Source organism: Anser brachyrhynchus (assembly GCF_964034855.1).
Source record: "Anser brachyrhynchus genome assembly, chromosome: 14".
Classification (NCBI taxonomy): Eukaryota; Metazoa; Chordata; class Aves; order Anseriformes; family Anatidae; genus Anser; species Anser brachyrhynchus.
In genome coordinates, this window is record NC_137709.1 from 20,462,225 (window position 1) to 20,481,905 (window position 19,681).

The 19,681-nt window shown below is 63.3% G+C and overlaps 2 protein-coding genes across 4 annotated transcripts; one reads left to right on the forward strand and one right to left on the reverse strand.

Annotated features, from left to right (window-relative positions):
• The first annotated feature begins 6,171 nt into the window (after positions 1-6,171).
• IL17B (interleukin 17B) lies at positions 6,172-16,039 on the forward strand. Of its 2 annotated transcripts, XM_080554829.1 has the most exons (3): positions 6,172-13,872; positions 14,754-15,040; positions 15,262-16,039. In XM_080554829.1, the coding sequence occupies exons 1-3, from the start codon at positions 13,852-13,854 to the stop codon at positions 15,518-15,520; spliced, it is 567 nt and encodes a 188-aa protein (XP_080410955.1). In that variant the 5' UTR covers positions 6,172-13,851; the 3' UTR covers positions 15,521-16,039. The 2 variants fall into 2 exon arrangements, with proteins under 2 accessions (XP_080410955.1, XP_080410954.1); XM_080554828.1 differs by having other exon boundaries at positions 6,172-15,040.
• A 131-nt stretch (positions 16,040-16,170) lies between these two features.
• Positions 16,171-18,901, reverse strand: PCYOX1L (prenylcysteine oxidase 1 like). 2 transcript variants are annotated; one of them, XM_080554821.1, is made up of 6 exons: positions 18,751-18,901; positions 18,419-18,625; positions 17,937-18,111; positions 17,639-17,850; positions 17,408-17,548; positions 16,171-16,960 (listed from the first exon to the last, which is right to left on the reverse strand). In XM_080554821.1, exons 1-6 carry the CDS (start codon positions 18,833-18,835, stop codon positions 16,302-16,304), a joined length of 1,479 nt encoding a protein of 492 aa, XP_080410947.1. In that variant the 5' UTR covers positions 18,836-18,901; the 3' UTR covers positions 16,171-16,301. The 2 variants fall into 2 exon arrangements, with proteins under 2 accessions (XP_080410947.1, XP_080410948.1); XM_080554822.1 differs by having other exon boundaries at positions 18,419-18,557; positions 18,751-18,880.
• Positions 18,902-19,681: the final 780 nt, after the last annotated feature.

Sequence of the window (19,681 nt, forward strand, 5' to 3'; positions counted from 1 at the left end):
ACAGAAGGTGCTGGGTGACGCTGGCACACATGCCATGCAGGTCTGAGCTCTGACCCTGTCCCAGCCGAGCCCACCCGGGGACTCAGCCATGATCTCCAGCCCCAAAAACACCCAGCTGCCACCTCCAGCTGGCCGAGATACTGCTGGGTGGCACCGGCGAGTGCTGCCTGAGGCAGGGTCCGTGCTTGGTGCCCCCTGGGAGGACAGAGGTGGGCAGCTCTTGCTCCCTCAGCTCTATGGGAATCGAAGCCACACGTGGGGATGCTGCTTTTTGGGGCTCTGCAAGACAAGCGGGCGGCAGCCCCCATGAAGAGCCGTCCTGCACAGCATCCAGCGGGGCCCTGCCGAGCACCAGCTCGCACAGCATCTCCATCCCGGCCCCCGCCAGCCCCAGTGGCCTCCTCCCTCGTTCCCTGGCCAGCCTGGTATTAAATCAAAGGTTTATGAGAAAACGGAGGGGCCGAGGGAGATCCTAATCTGGTCCCAGGCTGATTAACCCTGGGTTCAGGCTGAGGTCCCGATGCTCAGCTATAAATAGCAGTGCCTTTCCTTTCCCATCCTCCCGCCGGGGCTGCAAAATGCCTGCCCTTTTATGGACAAATCGGCAGATTTGGAGCCCGGGCGGCCCTCATCTCCCATGCTGGGGGCGAGCCAAGGGGGCCCAGGGGGATGCTGCTCTTTCTCTGCGGGTTTTGCTGGGATAAATTACAATGCCGAGAACAAAGGAGCAGGTCTGGGGGGCTTTTTTCCCATGTCTTAGAGCTGGGGATGGGTGCAGAGGGGAAAGGATGCAACTGGTTTGTGCTCCTTCTCCCTGGGCATGCAGCTCCTCTCCCGGTGCCAGACTGAGGCCAAAATAGCCTAATTTGGGGTCTCTGCATCCCTGTTGAGGCTCAGGGTGGTGGCCCAGTGGGGATGTCAGAAAGGTGAGCCAGGAGCAGTGTCTGGCGAGCGTGTCACCTCCATGCTGCAAAAGCAAGTGTCATCTCTGTGTTTGTGACAGCAGGCAGGGGACAGGCCCCTAATCCTGGCCTGGCAGCAGGAAAATCCCTTCTTGCCCCCACAGCAGCAGCCCTGGGCCCTGCTGGGTCCTGTGCTGGCTCCTGCAAACCGCTGGTGCCGGCTGCTGTGGTGAGGGACCAAAAGCACTCTGGCCACACCAGAACTGGGCTGGCAGGGCAAAAGGAGCCTCTGGCGGGGCAGGAGCGGTGGGAGAAGGGATAGTGGTGGCACACAGCTGTGGAAGAGCCTGGCCTCCCCACGGACCCCATCACCTTTCCCACGGCCTCAGCTCTTCCTGCTGCCTCCAGCCCAGCCACCATCTCCCCCAGCCTTATCTTGCCTCCCTCTCAGCGCTGCCTCCCCCCCATTTCCCTGTGTGTGGGGGGGCTCCCCCAGCCCTGTCCCCCTCAGTCCTACCTAGCTGAGGCCAGCAGGATGGCGTTTTTTGGGGCACAGGCATTTTGGGGGGCAGAGCGAGCCCAGCGGGTGTCACCCCAGCTGCAGCTGGAGCGTGGGAGCGGGCCGGGAGCTGGCCCTGCTGGGCTGTTTACACGACACATTCCCGGTCCGGAGGAAGTGGTGCAGGGGTGAGGTCCCAGCGGGGAGAGGCCGTCACGTCACCGGCCTGCAGCCCTCCGTCACGTCACCGGCCTGCAGCCCTCCGAGGGGACGGGAGCCCAGAGCAAAGCTCCCCGCAGGGACGGCTCCCAGATGGCGCAGGCAGGAGCAGGGCTGGGGCTCCAGCAGCAGTATGGTTCCCCTGCTGCCCCCCAGCCCAGCTGGGCTCTGCTCCTCGCCCATCCCTGGAGCCATCGGGAGGAGGTGACAGGGTGGCCGTGGGGATGTTCCTCTGCACCACGGCCCCATAGGACTCCGCACGAGGTGAGCACGGCGCAGTCAACAGAAAGGCAGGGACCTTGTGAGCCATGGTCCGAGTCCCCCCTGGCAGAGGCATGGTCCTGCTGTGGCTGGAGCTCATTAGGCTGCCAGCACTTCTGGCTGCTTATCAAGGCTTTATCATCTTATCTCTGCTCCAGCAAGGGAGAGGGGGAGTGCATGTGTGTGCGTGCAGCAGATCCTGCACAGCAGAGGAGCCCAGTTCGTAAATCACCTCCCCAGTAGGCCCCATCTTGGCTTTCCCAGCCCCTCCAAGCTGAGTCAGTAAGAGGCATTAGACACTGAAAGAAAATGCCCCAGATAGGCTGGGTCCCCAGCAAGAAGGAGACAAGGCACAGGAGATGATCCAGCACAGCATTTAACTCACGTCTGGTTCTCAGGGCACCATCTCCCCACGTGGCCAGGCTGTCCCGTGTGAACCTGCAGGCATGGCTGGCTGGGAACGCCTGTCCCCACATGTGCCATGGCCATGGCGGGAGGCAAATCCCCGCACAGGGCTTGGGTCCCTCCAGCAGGGCTCTGGGTGCTGCGGTTGTGCTGCCCCTCGCAGCACCGGTGAAGCTGCAGCCATCACCATGGTAAAGGAGAAGCACGAAGGAAATGCTGAGCCTGTCCTCAAAGGGACAAAAGTGAGCCCACAGCCCCCGACAGACAGCAGGGGAGCACACCGTGGCACTCACGGCCCCGTGCACTGCAAGCTGCATCCGGGGGGACACTGGGGACAGCTGCCTTTCCCCGCGGGTGAGACCACCGAGCATTCAGCTCAGTGAGGCAGCCATCAAATAAGGGTGAGAGGGAGGGAAGAAAAGGAATGGCAAATCTGCAATGAAGGAGACAGGTAAGAAGCCCAGGCTGGCAGAAGGACATTTCCCGCTGTACCAGCAATCAGAGCTGGTGCGTAGACAACACCAGGTGACCTGCTGGCCAGCACACAGCATCAGCCTACACGAGGCACGGCAGGTCCCAGAGCCCCAGATGTGTTCCCTCCCCGCAATGTCGGGGCACAGACCTTGCTGCCACCCCAGCTTCGCTGAGGTGTCCCATGCCCTGCAGCCACAGGGAAAGGGTCTTAACGGAGCCCTCACACCCCAGCCCAGCACCGCTGCAGTCGGGGCTGAACCCTCTTGAGGAGGAAGTTGATGGGGGAGGCAGCGCGTCGGTGCTCAGCAATGGTGAGCCCCGATGATGTCTAACTGAGCTGGGGCCTCTCGCATGCCTGGACCACCTTCATGGCTGTACCCCTGCGTGGCTCAGGCACGCACACCACAGGCACCTGAATGTGGGCACAGCGCAGGCCCCAGGGCTCTCCAGGCTTCCAGAAATGTCAATCTCCATCCCCACGACACTGTGACCACCTCCAGCTCCTCCACCAGCACAAAGCAGCTCCGTCCCTTGCCTAAACCTGGCAGCAGGAAGGTGCTCACCCTAAGCATCCTGAGCCCGTGAGGGCGCAAACATGGCCTTGTGCTGCTGCACCAGCTCCATGCGCTGCCAGCTGCACAGCGCGTGTGTGTGCATGGCTGGAATGTGGCTGCTGCTGCTGGGAAAGGGTCTCTGCCCCACCCCTGGGGGCAGCCCAGGGCTTCCAGCCCACCTATGGGATAGGGGTGTGGGACAGGAAACCCTGGGCACCCCCCAGTAACCATGTCCCTAACATGGAGTCAGAACTCAGCTCTCCCCGTGGTGCCCGTGGCCGTGCCACACCAGTCAGCACGTGCTGTCCCTTTCCCAAGCCAAAGGGCCAGAGGTGCCCGGGGAGACGGGCCAGCACTGCACCTACACCTCCCGGCCAGTGACCCCCCCTGCACGGCTGGGATGGGGCAGGAAGAGGAGGAGGAGGAGGAGGCCCTGCTCCCCTGCCAGACCCCATGTCAGCGGGGACATCCCTGAGCAGGGCAGCAGCACGTCTCCACTGCCTCAGAGGGAGCAGTGGCGGCACAGAGGTGAGGGCTGCACAGTGGATGTGTACAGCCCCGGGTAGGCGAAAGGGCTCGGAGCGAGGCAGCAGCAAATGCTGCCCCGGCGCCCACCGGCCCACAGCACTGGGAGGGGTGCTGGGGCTGCTTCCCGTCTGGGAGCCTCCCCCCACACAGGGTCTGCTCTGCTCTTCTCTGTGTGCGTGTGTGCAGCCTGCCAAGGTCAAAGGATGGTGAAATGGCTCCAGAGCTCAGATTTCCAGCCTCTTGCCTCATTGCTTGCTATCTGATTGCGGCTCCCACAGACAAGCCCGTGCTGCTTCTCCTGGTGTGGGTTGCGGCGCTGGGCACTGCAAGCACCCCAGTGTACCCCCTCCAGGACCCCAGCCCCGTGAGCGCTGTGGGGTTCCCAGCCCTCGGGGGTGATTCCTGGGCTGGTAGGGCCTCTCTCGTGCCATGCCAGGAGGAGAAGCACGCCGTGGGTGGGTGTTATGGGTCGATACAGCCCCAGTTTCTACAGGCAACAACGCGGTGCCCAAAGGCACCCGGCTCCCCCTGCCCAGCCCTTGGAGCAGGGCAGCAGCAAGATGCTGAGCCCCTGGCAATGGCAGGTTTTGCTAGGGTGAGGAGGAACAAGCCTCGGAAAATCCTGATCAGGAACAAGGCAGATTCTCCGTTAAAAAAGAAAGAGAGACCAAGAAAAGGCAAAAAAAAAAAAAAAGGCAAGAAAAAAAAAAAATCCCTTAATCATCTCCAGACTGCCTCTTGACAAGCATGGAGGGAAATGCCACTCTTTCCAGGAGCCACCCAGAGCTGCAGCCTGTCTAGACATAGCCTTCCCCAAATTCCTGCTGATAACTGCTTGGGAAATCTTTGGCAGAGGCGTGTGCATGTGTTTGTTGGAAATTAACTCCTCTCCCATCGGCCGGCAGTGGGGAGGCAATGGCAATGCCCTTGGGCATGGTGCCGCGGGCTGGGATGCTGGGGTTGGGGCAGGAATAGCCCCGTGCTGAGGCAGGCCTGGGGACACTGCCACTGCAAGGGGATGCAGGCAGGGAACAGCACGAAGGCAACGAGTGCCCCGCGCACCCAAGCCAGGCACTGCAGGGGTGACAGCTGCAGGGGCTGGGGTGCTTGGTGGGTGCCAGCCCCACTCCCTGCCTCAGTTTCCCCATCGGTGTGGTGGGGAAGGAGATGAGGAGAGGCAAGGGTGGCTGCACAGAGGAAAGGTGACGGGTCAGGGAGAGGAAGCAAGGCTCCTGGAAGAGAAATGTCCAAAGGCGAACCGGAGCGACCAGTCGGTGTGCTTCAACGAGCACCTCGGTGCTTTTTGTCTGGAGTTTTGGCACAAGACGGGCAGAGATGGGGCACTGCCTGGGGAGCATCGAGGAGGCTTTGCTCAGCTGAGGACCAAGCCGTGCCTGTCTGCTCACCCCTCACAGGGACAGCAGGCCGGCCATTGCCCACTGTGCATCCCCTGCCCTCGCCACCAGCCCGGTGGCCAGCCTGGTGGTTCTGCCGCAGGCTCCCATGCTGCAACCACGCTCGGCAGCCGCCTCTGCAGCACCGGGGAGGCGAGGACGCAGCAACCATTCACCCAGATTGCGGAGGAGCAGGGGAAACTCTGCAGCTTGGGAAGGCGCCAGCAGCGCCGGCTGGGGGATGCATTAAGGCAGGCAAGGCGAGCCAGCAGCGCGGGCTGGGCTGGCGGGGTCCTGCAGCTGCGGGTTGTGGGGTGCTCTCGGTTGGCACTGGGTGGGGTGGTCTGAGCACCCCGCAAGCCCCCGGCAGCGAGCCCTGTCTGCACCTGCAGCCCTCTCCCCCCAGCACTGGGCAGCGCAGCAGGGCGAGTGGCCTGGGACCGCTTTCCTCATCGGAGCCGGCCCTGCCTGGGCTCACCACTGACTTCCAGTTTTTTCCATCCCAGATGTTCCTAGATCAAAAAGCATTTCTTCTCCAGCTCAGCCTCCAGACGGCCGGGAGAGCCCTCCGCCCCACCGTGCACCCCTTCCCAGCGCTGGCATGGGGCTGACTTTGGGCACCCCTTTGCTGAGGACCCTGCGGCACCGATGCAGCTCCAGCCACTCCTCACCACCACCGAGCACGGTGAATTTCCCGTGGCCGTGCTCCATTCACCTCCCTCCCCTTCTCAGGCACAGCTCTGGGTTTGCAGTCCTGTGTGTGCACACACACGGGGTGGGGGCACCCTGCCCATGGCCCCGGAGACACCCCACCAGAGGAATGAGGGTCCCATGCTTTGCAGAGGGGATGCTGGAGGAGCCGTGCCATCCCCTGCCTCCTGCCCGCTGCCCCTGCCCACCCCAGCCCCATCCCGGAGCCCCCGCGGGCACCTACCTGCCACCCCACACCTGCCAGCGCCGTGGGGACATGGCTGCGGCCACCTCCTTCTGCCGTCACATTATAACCCACCACTGGGACCCCTGTGCTGCCAGCTGGGGTTTTTTAAGCAGCTGGCATGGGAGCCCTCAGCGAAAACTCCTTCCATGCGGCTCGGAAGCTGGAAAACCTTTTTCTTTTTACCTTATATGAGCTGAAGAAGGAGGCCAGGCTGCCGACGGCCACATCTGTCAGGGGCGCCGAGGGGACCCATTGGCTGAGGTGCCTCACGTGGCGCCGCCGCCTTGACCTGCGGCCGCTCAGCTGAGTGTTGGTTTTACCCCCTAAGGAAGGGCTGCTTGACAATTTTCATATTTCTTCTAAATTTGGAGATTTCAGACAATGCTGGGAGGCTTGGCTCAGGATGCCAGAGGCCCATGTGGAAGTCATTAAGTCCGAGAGGGAGAGCAAGAGAGAGGGGGAGAGCGGGAGCGAGGGAAGGAGGGGTGGCGGGGCGTGGGGGGAGGAGATGCGAGCGCTGCGCCTGCTGCCAGCTCTGTGCCTGGGAACAGACGGGAACTCACTCGGAGAAAGTTTTGGGGAAGAACAGGCTTCCCCCCAGCCCCCTGCCCATCCTGCCCCTGCCCATGGGGCGCGGGGGGCCAGGCTGGCAGCGGGGCCGGGCACGGGGCGATGCTGGCGGCTGTCCCGCCAGCAGGGCTGTGGGGGAAGGAAGCGGAGATGCTCCCTGGCCTGGCTTGTGGTTCCCATTACTTTGAGAAGCTCCATCTGGCCTGGGAAAATGGTGCTGGGGCAGCCGTAGGGCTGCCGTATGTGCAGGGACAGCAGTGGCTGTGGAACCCCAAATCCTGGGGTGGGAGCCAGGTGCCCGCGGTGCCTCTCCTCAGGGTTTAGCGTGGGTGCTCCATCGCCGTGGGGTGTTGCTGGCCCCGTCCCGTCCCGAAGCACGAGCCCATGTATGGCAGCTGCCCCACGCTGAGGACAGCTGTAACCAGCAGCCAGCTGGCAGCTCGGAGGGAAACGCGCCGCACCGACGCGCCCTCATCCTCCCGCGCCGGCCATCAGCTCAGGGCACAGCCAGCGTGGGGGGCACGGCCGGGAAGGGGGGCACCCCTGCTTTTGGTAATGATGTCCTGACTGGTTCCAAGTCCCCCCCCCAAGTGATGCTTCAGCTTGTGGGGCTGTGACGGGCTCCTCCTCAGCAGCAGAGCATGGCTCTGGAGCGGGGAAGCAGGCGGTGTGGTCCGTTGCAGCCAGCAGCAACCAAGTGCTAATCGAAGCCCAAGGCGGGAGGAATCAAGGGCCTCTCCTTCATGTTTTCCCAGCTGGAGACACTCCTAGGAGGAAGCAAAGGGCCGGGCTCTGAGGTCTCGGGCCTTGAGAGACCCTGGCAGCTCACAGGACAGTGCTCAGCCACCAGCCGTGCCAAGGCATACGGCTGCTGCACGCACCCAGTGTGAACTGGAGGGGCCTGGGAAGGGACACACAATGCCTGATCCCGCAGGGGCCAGCCTGCAGGCTGTGTCTGGTGGAGAGGAATTCCACTGACACAGCCCCAGAGGGGCCAGGAATTCCCCGCTGCCGTGGTGTGCAGGGGGAGAGCAGCCACGATCGGTCCTCCCGTCCCCATCGTCTGTGATGTGGGCACAGCACCGAGGCTGCTGAGCCATCACACCAGGTTTTGCCCAGAGACAGTATGCCAGCATTTGGTGTCCCCTGCCCCTCCAGAAGGACAGAGCTTGGGGAAGTCACGGAGAAGCTGATGATGTGAGGAGCAGAGGCAGCATGTGCCAGGCTGTGTGAGGCACGGAGCTGCGCCCACAGGTCTGGGGACAGCGCCTGAGCAGCGAGCAAGGGACAGGGGGAGCAGAACCAATGCGGAGAGGTTACACCAGCAGTGGGGACGGGTGGTCTGAGAGGTGGCTGCAGGGCTGGTGCTGAGGAGGAGAAGCAGCGCCATGGGCCAGCAGGACCACGGTGATGGCAGGCCAGCACCTGGCTGTGCTGAGCACCCACGGCACCGGGAGCAGCCCTGGAGCTTGCTGCCCCCCGGTCCCTCGCCCCGTCGCACAGACATGCAGCCCCTGCTCTTGGTGGGCTGGCTGCAAGCAAAGCACAAATAAATGCTGCCATTAAACAAACCCTATAATTAGAAACCTGGTTTCCTAAATGAAGTGAAAAATGTAACGTTAGCCTCTGTTTGTTCGCTGGATGCTGCTCTCTTGTTCCATGACCCAGAAGGGTCATGCCCTGTGGTTTCTAAGAAGCCTTAATAAGGTAATGTTTAGGAGGTTACTATCTTTACAACTCTTGTCTTATTACAACTCCATAAGAAAAACATTTGGGGCAAAGCAGGATTCCTCGGCGCGGGTTTGTTTTCGTTACTCCTTCGCTAAGATGCTGCCCAGCGAGCTCTCCCCGCAGCACATTCGGTTTCAGTATCTCCACCAAAGCCATTTTTTCCCACTCCCTGCCCCACTTGGCTGGGCACGAAGGGCTGGGTGGTCCCGGGCAGCCCCGTTCCCACCCCAGCCTCTGCTTGGCAAGGGGACAGACCCTCGGGTCCCCAGCACGGCCCCACAGGGAGCAGCCCTGGGGCTCGGAGGTGCTGGGTACCCTGGGGGTGCCATGGGCAGTGGTGCAGAGCAGCCCCCTGGGGGCGAGGCTGGTGGGCTGCGTGTGCTGGCTCCAACCCTCCCAAGAGACTGGGGAGTGCCAGCAGACCTCCCTCCCCAGCCAGCCCCACTAATACCCAACCACGCTAATTTACAGCCTTTTAATCTGCTAGCTGACATTGCAGGGGGCTGCTGGTGTTTCGCAGCCCATATATCACTGCAGGCAGGAGCTGGCGGCCCCGCTGCCCGTGCTGTGTCAGCCACACGGGCAGCACGGCGTGGCTCACGGGCGAGCCTGGGCTGGAGCAGCTCTGGAGGTGACTTTCAGGACCTTCCTGAGCTGCTCTGCAGATCCCAGCCCTCCAGGAGTGGCTAAAACAGCAATACCTGTGAGCACAGGATGGGCAGCAGGAGCTGCCTGGGTCCCCAGCTGGTGACAGCTCCCCGCGAGCTCCAAGTCCCTGCGTGTGCGTGGCCCTGTCCCCAGGTCTGCGGGGAGGAGAGGCTTGGCTGGGGCATGACCACAGAGGCAGACGTCAGTGCCACTGCTGAACTTTCCATTTACCTATGTCCTGCCCTGGGAAACTGGGAACTTGGATGCCTGCCCTCAAAGCAAAAGCCACCAAAGCCCTAAAAATAAGGATGCTTTCTCCTTGCAGACCCGAGGACATCGCTGCCCTGGAAACACATCCTTGGGCTCACTCCAGCCCTGTGTCCTTGCAGCAGGGATGGCTCCGGGCTGCTCTGTGGGGATGCAGGGGGCATCCCGGCAGGACTGGGTCTCACCTTGGGAGCCTGGCACAAAATGCAGACACCCCAACAAAGTGCCCTATGGGCAGTGTTTGGTCATTGCATTCGTTGGCTTTGGCTGTGGGGGAAAAGCTGGATTATTTGGATAGCCCGCATGGTCCTCTCGTGCAGCGGATGGGCAGTGGGGTGCAGCCACTAGGGATGGAAATGAGGAACCCAAAGGGCCGGGGAAGGAGGGAGGGCAAATCAAGGGGAGCGTAAAGACCCCTTTCCAGGCTGCTCGTGTGACAAGGCAATGCTTTGCAGCAGGACCGGGTACAGCTGCAGGCATTTGGGTGCCCATGACGCATAAGACCCCAGGCAGGGCCTTTCCATCCGACGGCTCCTTTGAGCCCTCCTGAGCCACACAGGCCCATGAGGAACATCTCTGCAGGGCTGGGGCTCGCTAGAGGTGCAGCTCCTGGCACAGCTCCCCAGGGAGCAGCAGGACACAGGCAGAGCGGGGGCTGGGAACGGATGCCCTTCAGGCTTGGCAGGCTGATGGGACCCATTCCTGGGTGGTGCTTCAGACATCCCTGAAGCCTCCCTGCCTGGAGAAGAGCCTTGGGGCTGCTCTGTCAGTCCTACGGGGACCTGGGGCAGAGCCACCAAGCAGACTTCTGCTGGGACAAGAGTTGGTGCCTGCCCTGCCCCTGCTGTCCTCCCCCTGAGGCACCCCAGGGCAGCAGTGGAAGGAAGCGGGTTGTTTCTAGGAACAAGAGCGCACGCAGGCTTTTTCCATCAGGTGCTCTGTCTCCAAGAGCAGAAAGAAAAAGAAAACAAAAGGCAGGAGAGGAGTGGGGCAGCAGGAACCTGTGCGTCTGGATCGTGTAACGGGCGACGTGCTGTAAACGCTGGAGGGCTGATGGATGCGCCGGCGGGGCTGTGGCAGGATGTGCCGGACGCGCTCCCTCCCGCCAGCACGGCACTGCCGGCAGCTGCCTCTCAATGCCTCCGGCCCCCGGGTGTGCGGGTTGGGTGCTGCGGGCGTCCCCAAGGGGGGGACAGCTCTGCTTCCCGACTCCAAATCCCAGCTGTTCTCCGCTGTGCATTATCCATGGGGTTCGATTTACAGACGGCCCCAAGCCCGAGGAGGCGGACAGGCTGCTGACACGACCGGATTAGGGCTGTATAAATAATATTAGCCTTTGACGCAGAGCCCAGGCTCAGCGAGGCCCCGGGCTGCCGACAGCTCGTCCCCTTGCACGGCTGCTGTGGTCGCCCTTCCTGCACGTGGCACCCGTGCTGGGGCGATGCCCTGTGCCGCCTGCCTGCCCACTCGGCCACCCCGTGGGAAAACCCCAGGGTGGGGACTCTAGGGATGTTACTGCTGTCACAGGGCATGGGAGGGAATGAGTTCCTGTCCTGCTGATGGATGCCCGGGGTGGGGCACTGACCCTTGTCGATGCCAGCAGCACATTCCCGGCCACCCTCTTCAGCCGGGACACGTCTCCGTGTTTATGCAACTGGAGGAGTGGGCAGAATGAAGCACGTTTTGTTCTTCCCTTTTTTGAGAAAGGGTACTTCTAATTCCCACCAAACAATGTTCTTTTTCCAGCGAGCTTAAAATAAGCCTTTCTGGCCCAGGCGAGACGGAGCCGCTGGTGCGCTGAGCAGCGTTTGTGCAAATATGGTTGTGAGCACCGTGCCACGGGGCCGGCTGGCCGGGCAAATGCTACCTGCCCAGGGGTGTGGGGATGTGGAGGGCCCCACGCTGTCCCCACTTTGCTGTGCCCAGCCCCAGCTCTCCTCCCACGCAGTGGCATGGGGCTGGCTCTGGCCAGGCCGTCTCGCTCGCCTCTGATGAGTGGAAAATGTTGCTTATGCGGCGATAGGAGACGGCGTGGCTCCGTGAGATGCAGCCGCAGATGGGCGTACACACGGGTGCTGAGGCTGGTGCTGCCCCGCTCGGGGCTCACAAATCTGGCCGAGGATCCCGGTTCAGCTTTTGTAGGGAGCAGCCTCAATGCTGGGGAAAGGCCATGTCCCATACAGCTGCTCCGTGCTGAGGCTGCTGGGGGTTGGGGAAGCGCAGACCCCATGTCCATGGCTCCCACCCCAGCAAGAGCCCTCCTGCAGGCAAAAAGCTGCTTGCTGCCAGCATGGGAATGGCAGCCTGACCCCCCCAACCAACACCAGCAACTCCCTGCCACGTGCTATGGCCCATGCTCCCCAGCGGGTGTGCTCCCCCCCCCGACACCTGCATCGCACAAGCAGGCATGAGCTCTGCTATTTTTGCTCCAAACCTGTCTAACACCCAGCCTCTACCCGGGAGCTTGAGGCCATGACAGTGGATTTTGTGATGGATCGCCTGGGAGTTGTGTATCCCGGTTTCTCTAGGGCTGGCAGACCTGGCCTACCCCATTTGGGTGCCAGCTGCCACTCTTCAGGCTCCGTCTTCCATCAAGGTTCCCACAGCAGTGGGGAAGGTGGGGACGCGGTGGGGGAGTTCGCAGGGATGGGCACGTACACAAGCACCCAAAAGCACATCCATCTCCCCCTGGGGGGCTCCAGCCCTTCCTGGCTACCTGCTCCCTCACCTTCCCACCACACTTTGGGGCTGATCCCCAAGCACCCAGCTTGGCAGGGCAGTGCCATGGCTGGAGCTGGGCACGCAGGGCCCACCCTAAGACTGGGAGGCTGGGGCTGGCCCCCCCCAGGTGCCGCGCACCCCAGCCCCTTCCCTTTTGCGAGGCCGGTGGGGAAAAGCCGCCTCCCTCAGCTTATCAAATTTGGCCATGTCTGAAAAGCCCTGGTTTCCTTTTCACCAAAAAAGATCAAAACTGGGTAATTGGCTCCCAGCGCGGATGCCTCTGAGCCTCTCTCATGTGTAAACAGCATTTCCGAGCGCTGACACAACGCAGGCGGCTGCGGCACACGCGCACAGCCCAGCACCCTCCAGGCGCCTGGCCCCACAGCCCGGGCATGGCCTGGGGCTCTGCCTGTCCTGTCCTGTCCTGTCCCATCCTGTCCTGTCCTGTCCTGGGAAGGGACAAGGTGCACACACCGCACAGCTTCAGGCCTTGCCAGAGAGGATGGCATTGCCCCCAAAGCCCTGTGGTGGCAAACGCCCTTGGAGTGTTAACGTGGGCTGGGGCTCCCCTGCATGCAGGGCAGCGGGACCACATTCCCTGCGCCATCCCCAGGCTGCTGGGGGCTCAAGGGAGGGGAGATGCAGCAGCAAGTGGGGGGGCAGTGAGGTTTACCCCATTTTCTGTGGTTTATTATCTCTGTCTAGAGGCCCAGGTCCTGCACTGGGAAAAGGAGGAGGAAATTTCCCCACACCCTACAAAGCACAAAGGCCTCGCAGCCCGAGAGGGGGGCGCATGCGCCAGGTGGGTGCATTCCTCCAGTGGCCCTCCCAGCTTTTGGGGCCGCAGATTTCGACTCCTAAAAGGCCCCTCCAGAGGAGCAGGGGACAACCTGCGCTCCGTGAGCCTGGGGAGCAGCTCGAGGCACCTCCGCTTCCAGCCCTGCTGGGCTCTGGGCAGGGGAGGGCCGGAGGCTGGAGGAGGGAGGCTGGAGGGCGGCGGGTGGCGGCGCGGTTGGGTGGAGGACAGCACCACCGTGTGGCACAGCATCCCCCCGGCTGCAGGGACAAGGACAGGGACTGCTCCGGGCCCCCCACCCGCGAGGGACCCCCGCTGCCCCCAGCCCTGTCCCTGGGCCAGGCCGTGGCTGCGCCCCCCTCCCTCCCCGTGCCTCAGTTTCCCCCTCCGCAGCGCTCTGCGCCCCAGTGCCTGGCCTCGGGCAGCCGGAGTGGCATGGCACGGCATGGGGAAGGGGCAGCACCCCCAGCGACACCCCCGGGAGCACCCCCAGCCTGCAGCCCCGGGGCACAGCCCCAGGGCCAGCTGCCAGCTCAGCCGGTGTGCCCGCACTGCCAGGGGCTGGGAGCAGCAGCAGGGTCAGGATGGGCTTGGGGCAGAAACACCAGGGGTGCTGGGGCGCCATCACGTCGCTTGATGGGTCTGAGCCAGGGTGGCTCCTGTCACCGCGCTGTCACCCCCAGCAGAGCCACAAACCCCTCCCTGGGCAGGTTTTGCCCAGTGAGTCCCTCGGGGCCGTAGCTGGAGCCACTGGTGGAGCCAGTGCCCGGGGAGGAGGCAGTGGCCGAATCCCAGACCACGCTGGCCCCCGGCCCTGAGGCTCGCTGGCACCTCTGGGATGCGCCAGACACACCTCTGGGGAAGCGCAGGGGGCTGAGGCTTTCCCTATTTAGCTCCTGGTGAGTCTGGGCCAGCCTCACTGCAGGCAGACATCCCTCTGCTGCGATGGAACGGGCTCCAAACCTGGTAGGTGACTGTGCCGTGGCTCGGGGCTCACTGCTCATTTGTCTTCTGTAATAGAGTAAGTGACACGCTTGTTTGCGGACGGCTACCTGGGTTTGTTTGCTTTGGAGATGCACACGTTGGCCTGCGGGGCCGATCGCTCCCATGCCTGGTGCAACAAGGACAAAGCAACCTTGGAGAGCATATTCAGGATGGTCCGAGGGGACAGCACAGCACAGGAGGGAGAGAACAGCCCGGGTCTGAGAGCTTTCTGCCCCGGGTCCCCGCATGGGACGAGTGTCGCGGTAGCTGCCCACGAGCAGGACCCGCGGGCAGGGTGTGGGGCTGTCTCTGGCCAGCTGCAGCAACGTGAATAGCAGGGAGCAGGACTACAGAAAGCAACTTTGTTTGCTACTGGGCAGCCTGCCGGCTGTCAGCACACGGGAGCTCGGCCCCATGAGGCCTGAGGGAGAAGGAAAGGAAAAAGCATCTTTCTTTCTCTCTCCGTCCTCGGAGCACAGAGGGAGAGAGAGGAAGGTTTGGATAAAGATCCCATTCTTGCCTGTCTCATCTCTAAAGCTCCTTTTAAACCAGAGGAGCCCCAGGTACACCCCAAGCTGGGTGCGCATGCGTCCCTCCCAGCACGCAGCCCCCTGGGGGCACAGCTCAGGGCAGCATGGGCAGGTGCGGGGGCACTCTGGGTGATGCAAATTGCCAGCATTTCCCTAGGCAAGGGGTTGTGCAGCCACAAGCACCACCTGGCGCTTGGGCTACGGGCTCACCACGACAATGTGCTCACCACCCCATGGTGCACATGCCACCCCGAAGTGGATGCGGCCCTGACATCGCCTGGTGACCCCTTCTGCAGGCCTGGGCAGTCATGCACCATCCTCCTTTGTCCTCAGCTTCTCCTCTGCATCTTCACATTTGCCATGGTCCTGGTGCCAGAAGCCAAAGACCAAAGCAAGGCAGCCAAGGGGAGGAGAAGAGGCCTGGCGCGGCCTCCCACAGCTGCCCCTGCCCTGGCCTGGACCCCAGACGACCCCTACACCCCCATGGAGGACTACGAGCGCAGCATCCAGGACATGGTGCGCCAGCTGAGGAACAGCTCTGAGCCAGGCGACACCAAGTGCCAGGTCAACCTGCGGCTCTGGAGGTCTAACCGGAGGAGCCTGTCCCCCTGGGCCTACAGGTGAGCGTGGGGCACGGTCCTCAGGGCCGGGGTCTGTGAGCAGGGCCACGTGTGCTGGCCCCACGCTGGCAGGCACGGCGGTGACCGTGGCTGCAGCAGCACGGAGCCACCCCAGCTGCAGCTCCCTGTGTCACCCCGCGGTGGCACTGCCCTGCCCGTCCCCATCTCACCTGCCAGGCTCACCGTCTCCCCCGCCTCCTCTTGATTCTCTTCTCCTCCAGCATAAACCACGACGCAACACGGATCCCAGCAGACATCCCCGAGGCCCGGTGCCTCTGCACCGGCTGCATCAACCCCTTCACGATGCAGGAGGACCGCACCATGGCCAGCATCCCCATCTACAGCCGGCTGCCCGTCCGCCGGCTGCTCTGCCAGGTGCCGGGCGAGGTGGGGCACAAGCCCTCTGGGAGGAAGAAGTGTCACAAGAAGTACCAGACGGTCATGGAGACCATCGCCGTGGGCTGCACCTGCATCTTCTGAGCCTGCAGAGCTAACCCTAACAGCCCTTCACGGGCATCTAACCAGCTTGCTCTTGCTTCCTGAGCATCGCCAGGGCAAGGAATGTGTCTGCGCAAGGAGACTGCAGCCACATAGCTCCAAGGGCTCCCTGAAATCCCCTTGTGGGCTCCGTCAGCCTCAGCCCAAGCAGCCACTCTGGGGACACCCAGTGCTGGGGCAGCCCCTGCAAGCAACCCAGCCATGCAGCCCTGCCTCCAGCCTCACCGCGAGCCCTCTAACCTCCAGGGAAGGGCCAAGGAGGAGGGTCCTCACCCACCACCCCCAGCCCCAGGCTGCGGAGTGGGTGCTCACCCCGTGCACAAACTGGGGGCTTGGCTGGAGAGGCTGGGGCAGCTTTTGAGATCCTCAATAAAGCTCATCACTGACCCCTGTCTGAGCCGCTCCGTGCACTGCCGGCAGGAGGGCAGGGCTCTGCTCCTGGCCAGGCCAGCCACCCCTGCTGCTCACCCCACAGCCTTGGCCTCTGAAGCCCCCTGAGATCCCTCCCACAGCAACAAGAGCTGTGACCCTTTCTGACAGAAAACCCACAGGTTCCTTCCAGTACAGAGCAGGGAGGGGAATGGGGAAACCTCAGGCATGTGGCACAGACAGGCAGCAGCACAGGGCAGGGGCCGTATTCCTGAAGGCAAAGCTTGTTCAAGTCATCTGGGACACAGCCCGTCCCTCACCCCCTGCCCCAAACCCCGTGCTGTTCCCAAGGCAATAAATACTCCCCTGGCTACCGCACCGCCACCCCTGCGTGTCACAGCTCAGTCTTCACCTTGTGCATCAAGTCCTTCTGGTCAATTTTCTCCAGGTCCTGATACCAGCGGTTGTAAGCCAGGAGGGCCACGTTTTTGGCCGCCACGGCTATCATCTCCATGGAGCTGGCCACCCACTCCACGCCGCTGAGGTAGAAGAGGTTGTCGTGGAGCATGATGGGCGGGAGGGACTTGGTGGAGTCGTAGCGGGGGTATGACTGCCACTCCATCACCTGTACCGAGTAGTAGGACCTGAAGAGGGTCTTCAGCTGCTGCTTGTCCAGTGGCTGCTGGGACAGGACTCGCCACACCGCAGCCTCCTGGGGCTGCTTGCGACGGAAAGCTGCCGAGATGTTGACAGGACAGATGTTGTCCATGGCGTTGAAGAATAGGTCGGGGGTGTCGGTGGTGAGGATGCTGGCGAAGGGGAAGAGCTTGGGGTCGGGGAAGCCGAAGTAGGAAGAGTTGAGGTAGCCGTGCACCACGGAGGTGACAGAGGGCTGGAAGGCACTAGGGAAGCTGGCGATAGGCGGCTCGAAGTTCTCAAAGATGAAGTTGCTCCTGCTGGGGTGCAGGGGAGTTGTCACCACCACCATGTCGTAGAAAGCCGAGCCCTGGCCTTCGCTGCCCTCGTAGTGCACCTGGTACAGGGCTCTCCCTTCTGAAAAGAGATGGCAGACAGTTAGCGTAGCCCCGTGCCCCAAGCTGTATTGCCCTGGACCTTCTTTTCTCCCTGTGGGAGAAAACTTCTAGAGAAGCTCAGCCTAGTCAGGCAAGGAGGAGTGGGGCAGGGCCGCCCACCCCACAAACCAGAGCTCTCCAGCCCTCCTGCTGAGCTGGAGCAGGGGGGCAAGCCTGCAACATGGACGGTGTCCATGTGAGCCTCCAAGCCCGAAGAAAAGCCCTAAGGGACCCCAGGGCTGAGGTCTGCAGCACAGGGCCCTGCCTCCCAGATGGATCAGACAGACAGACGACATCCCTCAATGCCCTGGGATCCCCATACCACCCACCACCCACCTCCCACCCTGCTGGGCACAGACCCACACCCAAAGGCCAGCAGCACCCATGGGTGCGCGGGGCTGGAGCAGCCCCCCCTGGCCATACTCACCCGAGCTGTGCAGAGAGATGCCCGTCACCCTGGCAGGGATGACATTGGCTTTGGTCAGCTTCAGCAGACCTGAGCACACCAGCTTGTTGCCTCCTTCCACCGCCCACGTGCTGCCCTGGGCCCCTGCCAGCGACATGGCTCCTGGGGGGAGGAAGAGGAGGGTGCCTCAGAGCCCTGCCTGGGGAGGGGACCCTAGGAGGAACCCTCAGACAGGGGGGTAAGGGACTTCACCTGCGAAGGCGGGCACCAGCACTGACTGGCCGTAGCTGGAGCGCAGGACAGCCGCGATGACATCGTCCACAAAGCGCTGCGTGACACCCACCTCCAGCAGGGACTCGGCCACCGAGCGCTGCGTCATGTTGACGAAGGCGTCACCCCCCAGCGAGCGCAGCAGCTCCTCCAGGCTGGAGAATGCGTAGCCGTGCGCCTGATACTTGTAGATCCTGGAGGGGACAGCACCACAGGGCGCCTGGTCAGGTTCTGGTGCCGGGAAGACCCCGGCACCCCCCGAGCCCCTTGGCTCTCCTACCTCATGAACTTCTCCATCACCTCCTCCACCCACATCTGCAGGCGCAGGAAGCTGATGCCATAGTGCCACCAGAGCCGGAAGAGGTTGAGCAGGTACCAGTCGGTCTCCTCCAGGACAAAGTGCTCCCCGCTGAATATGGCACTCTTCCCCGGCACCTCACGCCGGTGCTTGAGGCCTGAAGGGAGCAGAGGGGCCCCGGTGGGCCGCTGGGAAAGGGCAGAAGCAAACGGGGACGCAGACAGGCCAGCAGGTGACAGAACGACACTCCTGGCTGAGCATCAGGGGATGTATGGCCCCAGGGACCCCAGTCCAACCCCATGTGTTTGGGCATCCCGTGGAACCTCCCCAGTGCTATGGGACAAAGCAAGGGGATTTTGTGAGCGCTAAATCCCACCGAGGGGAGCCAGGAGAGGGGAGCAGGGACAGCGAAGGGGACGCGGCGTGCCCACGGCCCTGAGGCACGTCTGGAAGCATCTGCTCACCCAGGGTCTTGACGAAGTCCTGCATGTGGAGGCTGAGGGCGTGGATGGATGCGCCCCTGCTCTCATACTGCTGCTTGTTGACGGTGACGGTGGCCAGCCGGCCACCCACGCCGGCCTGCTCGTACACATCCAGCTGCACCTGCGGCCCGAACTGCTGCTGCGAGAAGTAGGCGACGGCCGAGCCGCCCAGCCCGGCGCCCACCACGGCTGCGGGCCGAGGGTCAGCCGGGGCTGGCACCCGCACCCCGCCGTCCCCACAGCCGGGCTGCCCCGCACCCCTACCTGCCCCCCACGCCCTCCCCGCTTCCCGGTGCTCGCCCCCCGGCTCCTACCGATGCTGCGCGGCGGGGCACGGCCGGCGGAGGCGGCCAGGAGGGCCGGCACCAGCAGCAGCAGCGGCGGCGGCAGCGGGGCCATGGCGCGGGCGGCGGCGGCAGCGGCGGCGCCCGGCAGCGCCCGCCCCGGCCCGCCCCTCACGGCAGGCTCGGCCCCCGGGGCTGCGGCCGGGCTGGGCCCGCTGGCGGCCGTCCGCTTCGCTGAGGGCCGGCGCCGGGACAGCTTGGCGCGGGGAGGAAGGGGAAGGAGGGCAGGGGCTGCTGCTGCTCGCAGGAGGGAGATGGGGCCCGCAGAGCCCGGGCTGGGTCGGCCGCAGGGCTGAGAGCACCGAGACAGCGCCTCTGGTAGCTGCAAGGGGAGAGGGGCCCGGGCTCGCCCCACGGGACGGCAGCGTGCCTGGGTGCTGTGCAGCCACATGCCGGGCTGCACGGTTCCCTGGCTTCCCTGCGACCCCAATGGAAGTGAGGGGCTGGCTGGAGACACAGAAGTAGCATCAAAATTGGCCTTGTTTTGGGAAATCTGGCTCCCCGCACCTTGATGCCAGGGCTCAGAGGAGGCAATGCTCGAACAAGACAACACCACACCAAGGATGCTTCACACACAGCGGCTGCCAACCCGCAGCCAGCCCAATGCTGAACCAACAGCCTAAAACCGAGCGATCCCTCAAACCACATCGACAGGCCCCGGTGCGGGACCTTCCTGCACAGTGCTGGGCTTCCAAAGTGGCAGAAGCCCACCTTTACTGCCCTCGGGCCAAGCTGCTGTGGGAGCACGTTTTCCCTGTACTCAGTTGGCATGTGGAGGAGGACACGGTGCTCAGCACCTGGCCATGAGGCTGGGCTCTGCTGTGACTCGTACATCAGCAGCAGCATTTCAAGCTTTTGCTTGTAGTTTCTGCCCTGGGCAAAACAAGGAGCCTGGCAGCAA

Bases quoted from the DNA above. Each gene is read 5' to 3' on its own strand.
- IL17B (XM_080554828.1), top strand. From the start codon at position 14,553: ATGCAAATTGCCAGCATTTCCCTAGGCAAGGGGTTGTGCAGCCACAAG. The intron at 15,041-15,261 runs GTGAGCGTGGGG...CTTCTCCTCCAG, and splicing joins CTGTCCCCCTGGGCCTACAG to CATAAACCACGACGCAACAC.
- PCYOX1L (XM_080554821.1), bottom strand. From the start codon at position 18,835: ATGGCCCCGCTGCCGCCGCCGCTGCTGCTGCTGGTGCCGGCCCTCCTG. The intron at 18,112-18,418 runs GTGAGCAGATGC...TGCTCCCTTCAG, and splicing joins GGACTTCGTCAAGACCCTGG to GCCTCAAGCACCGGCGTGAG. The intron at 17,549-17,638 runs GTGAAGTCCCTT...TCCTCCCCCCAG, and splicing joins GCTGGTGCCCGCCTTCGCAG to GAGCCATGTCGCTGGCAGGG.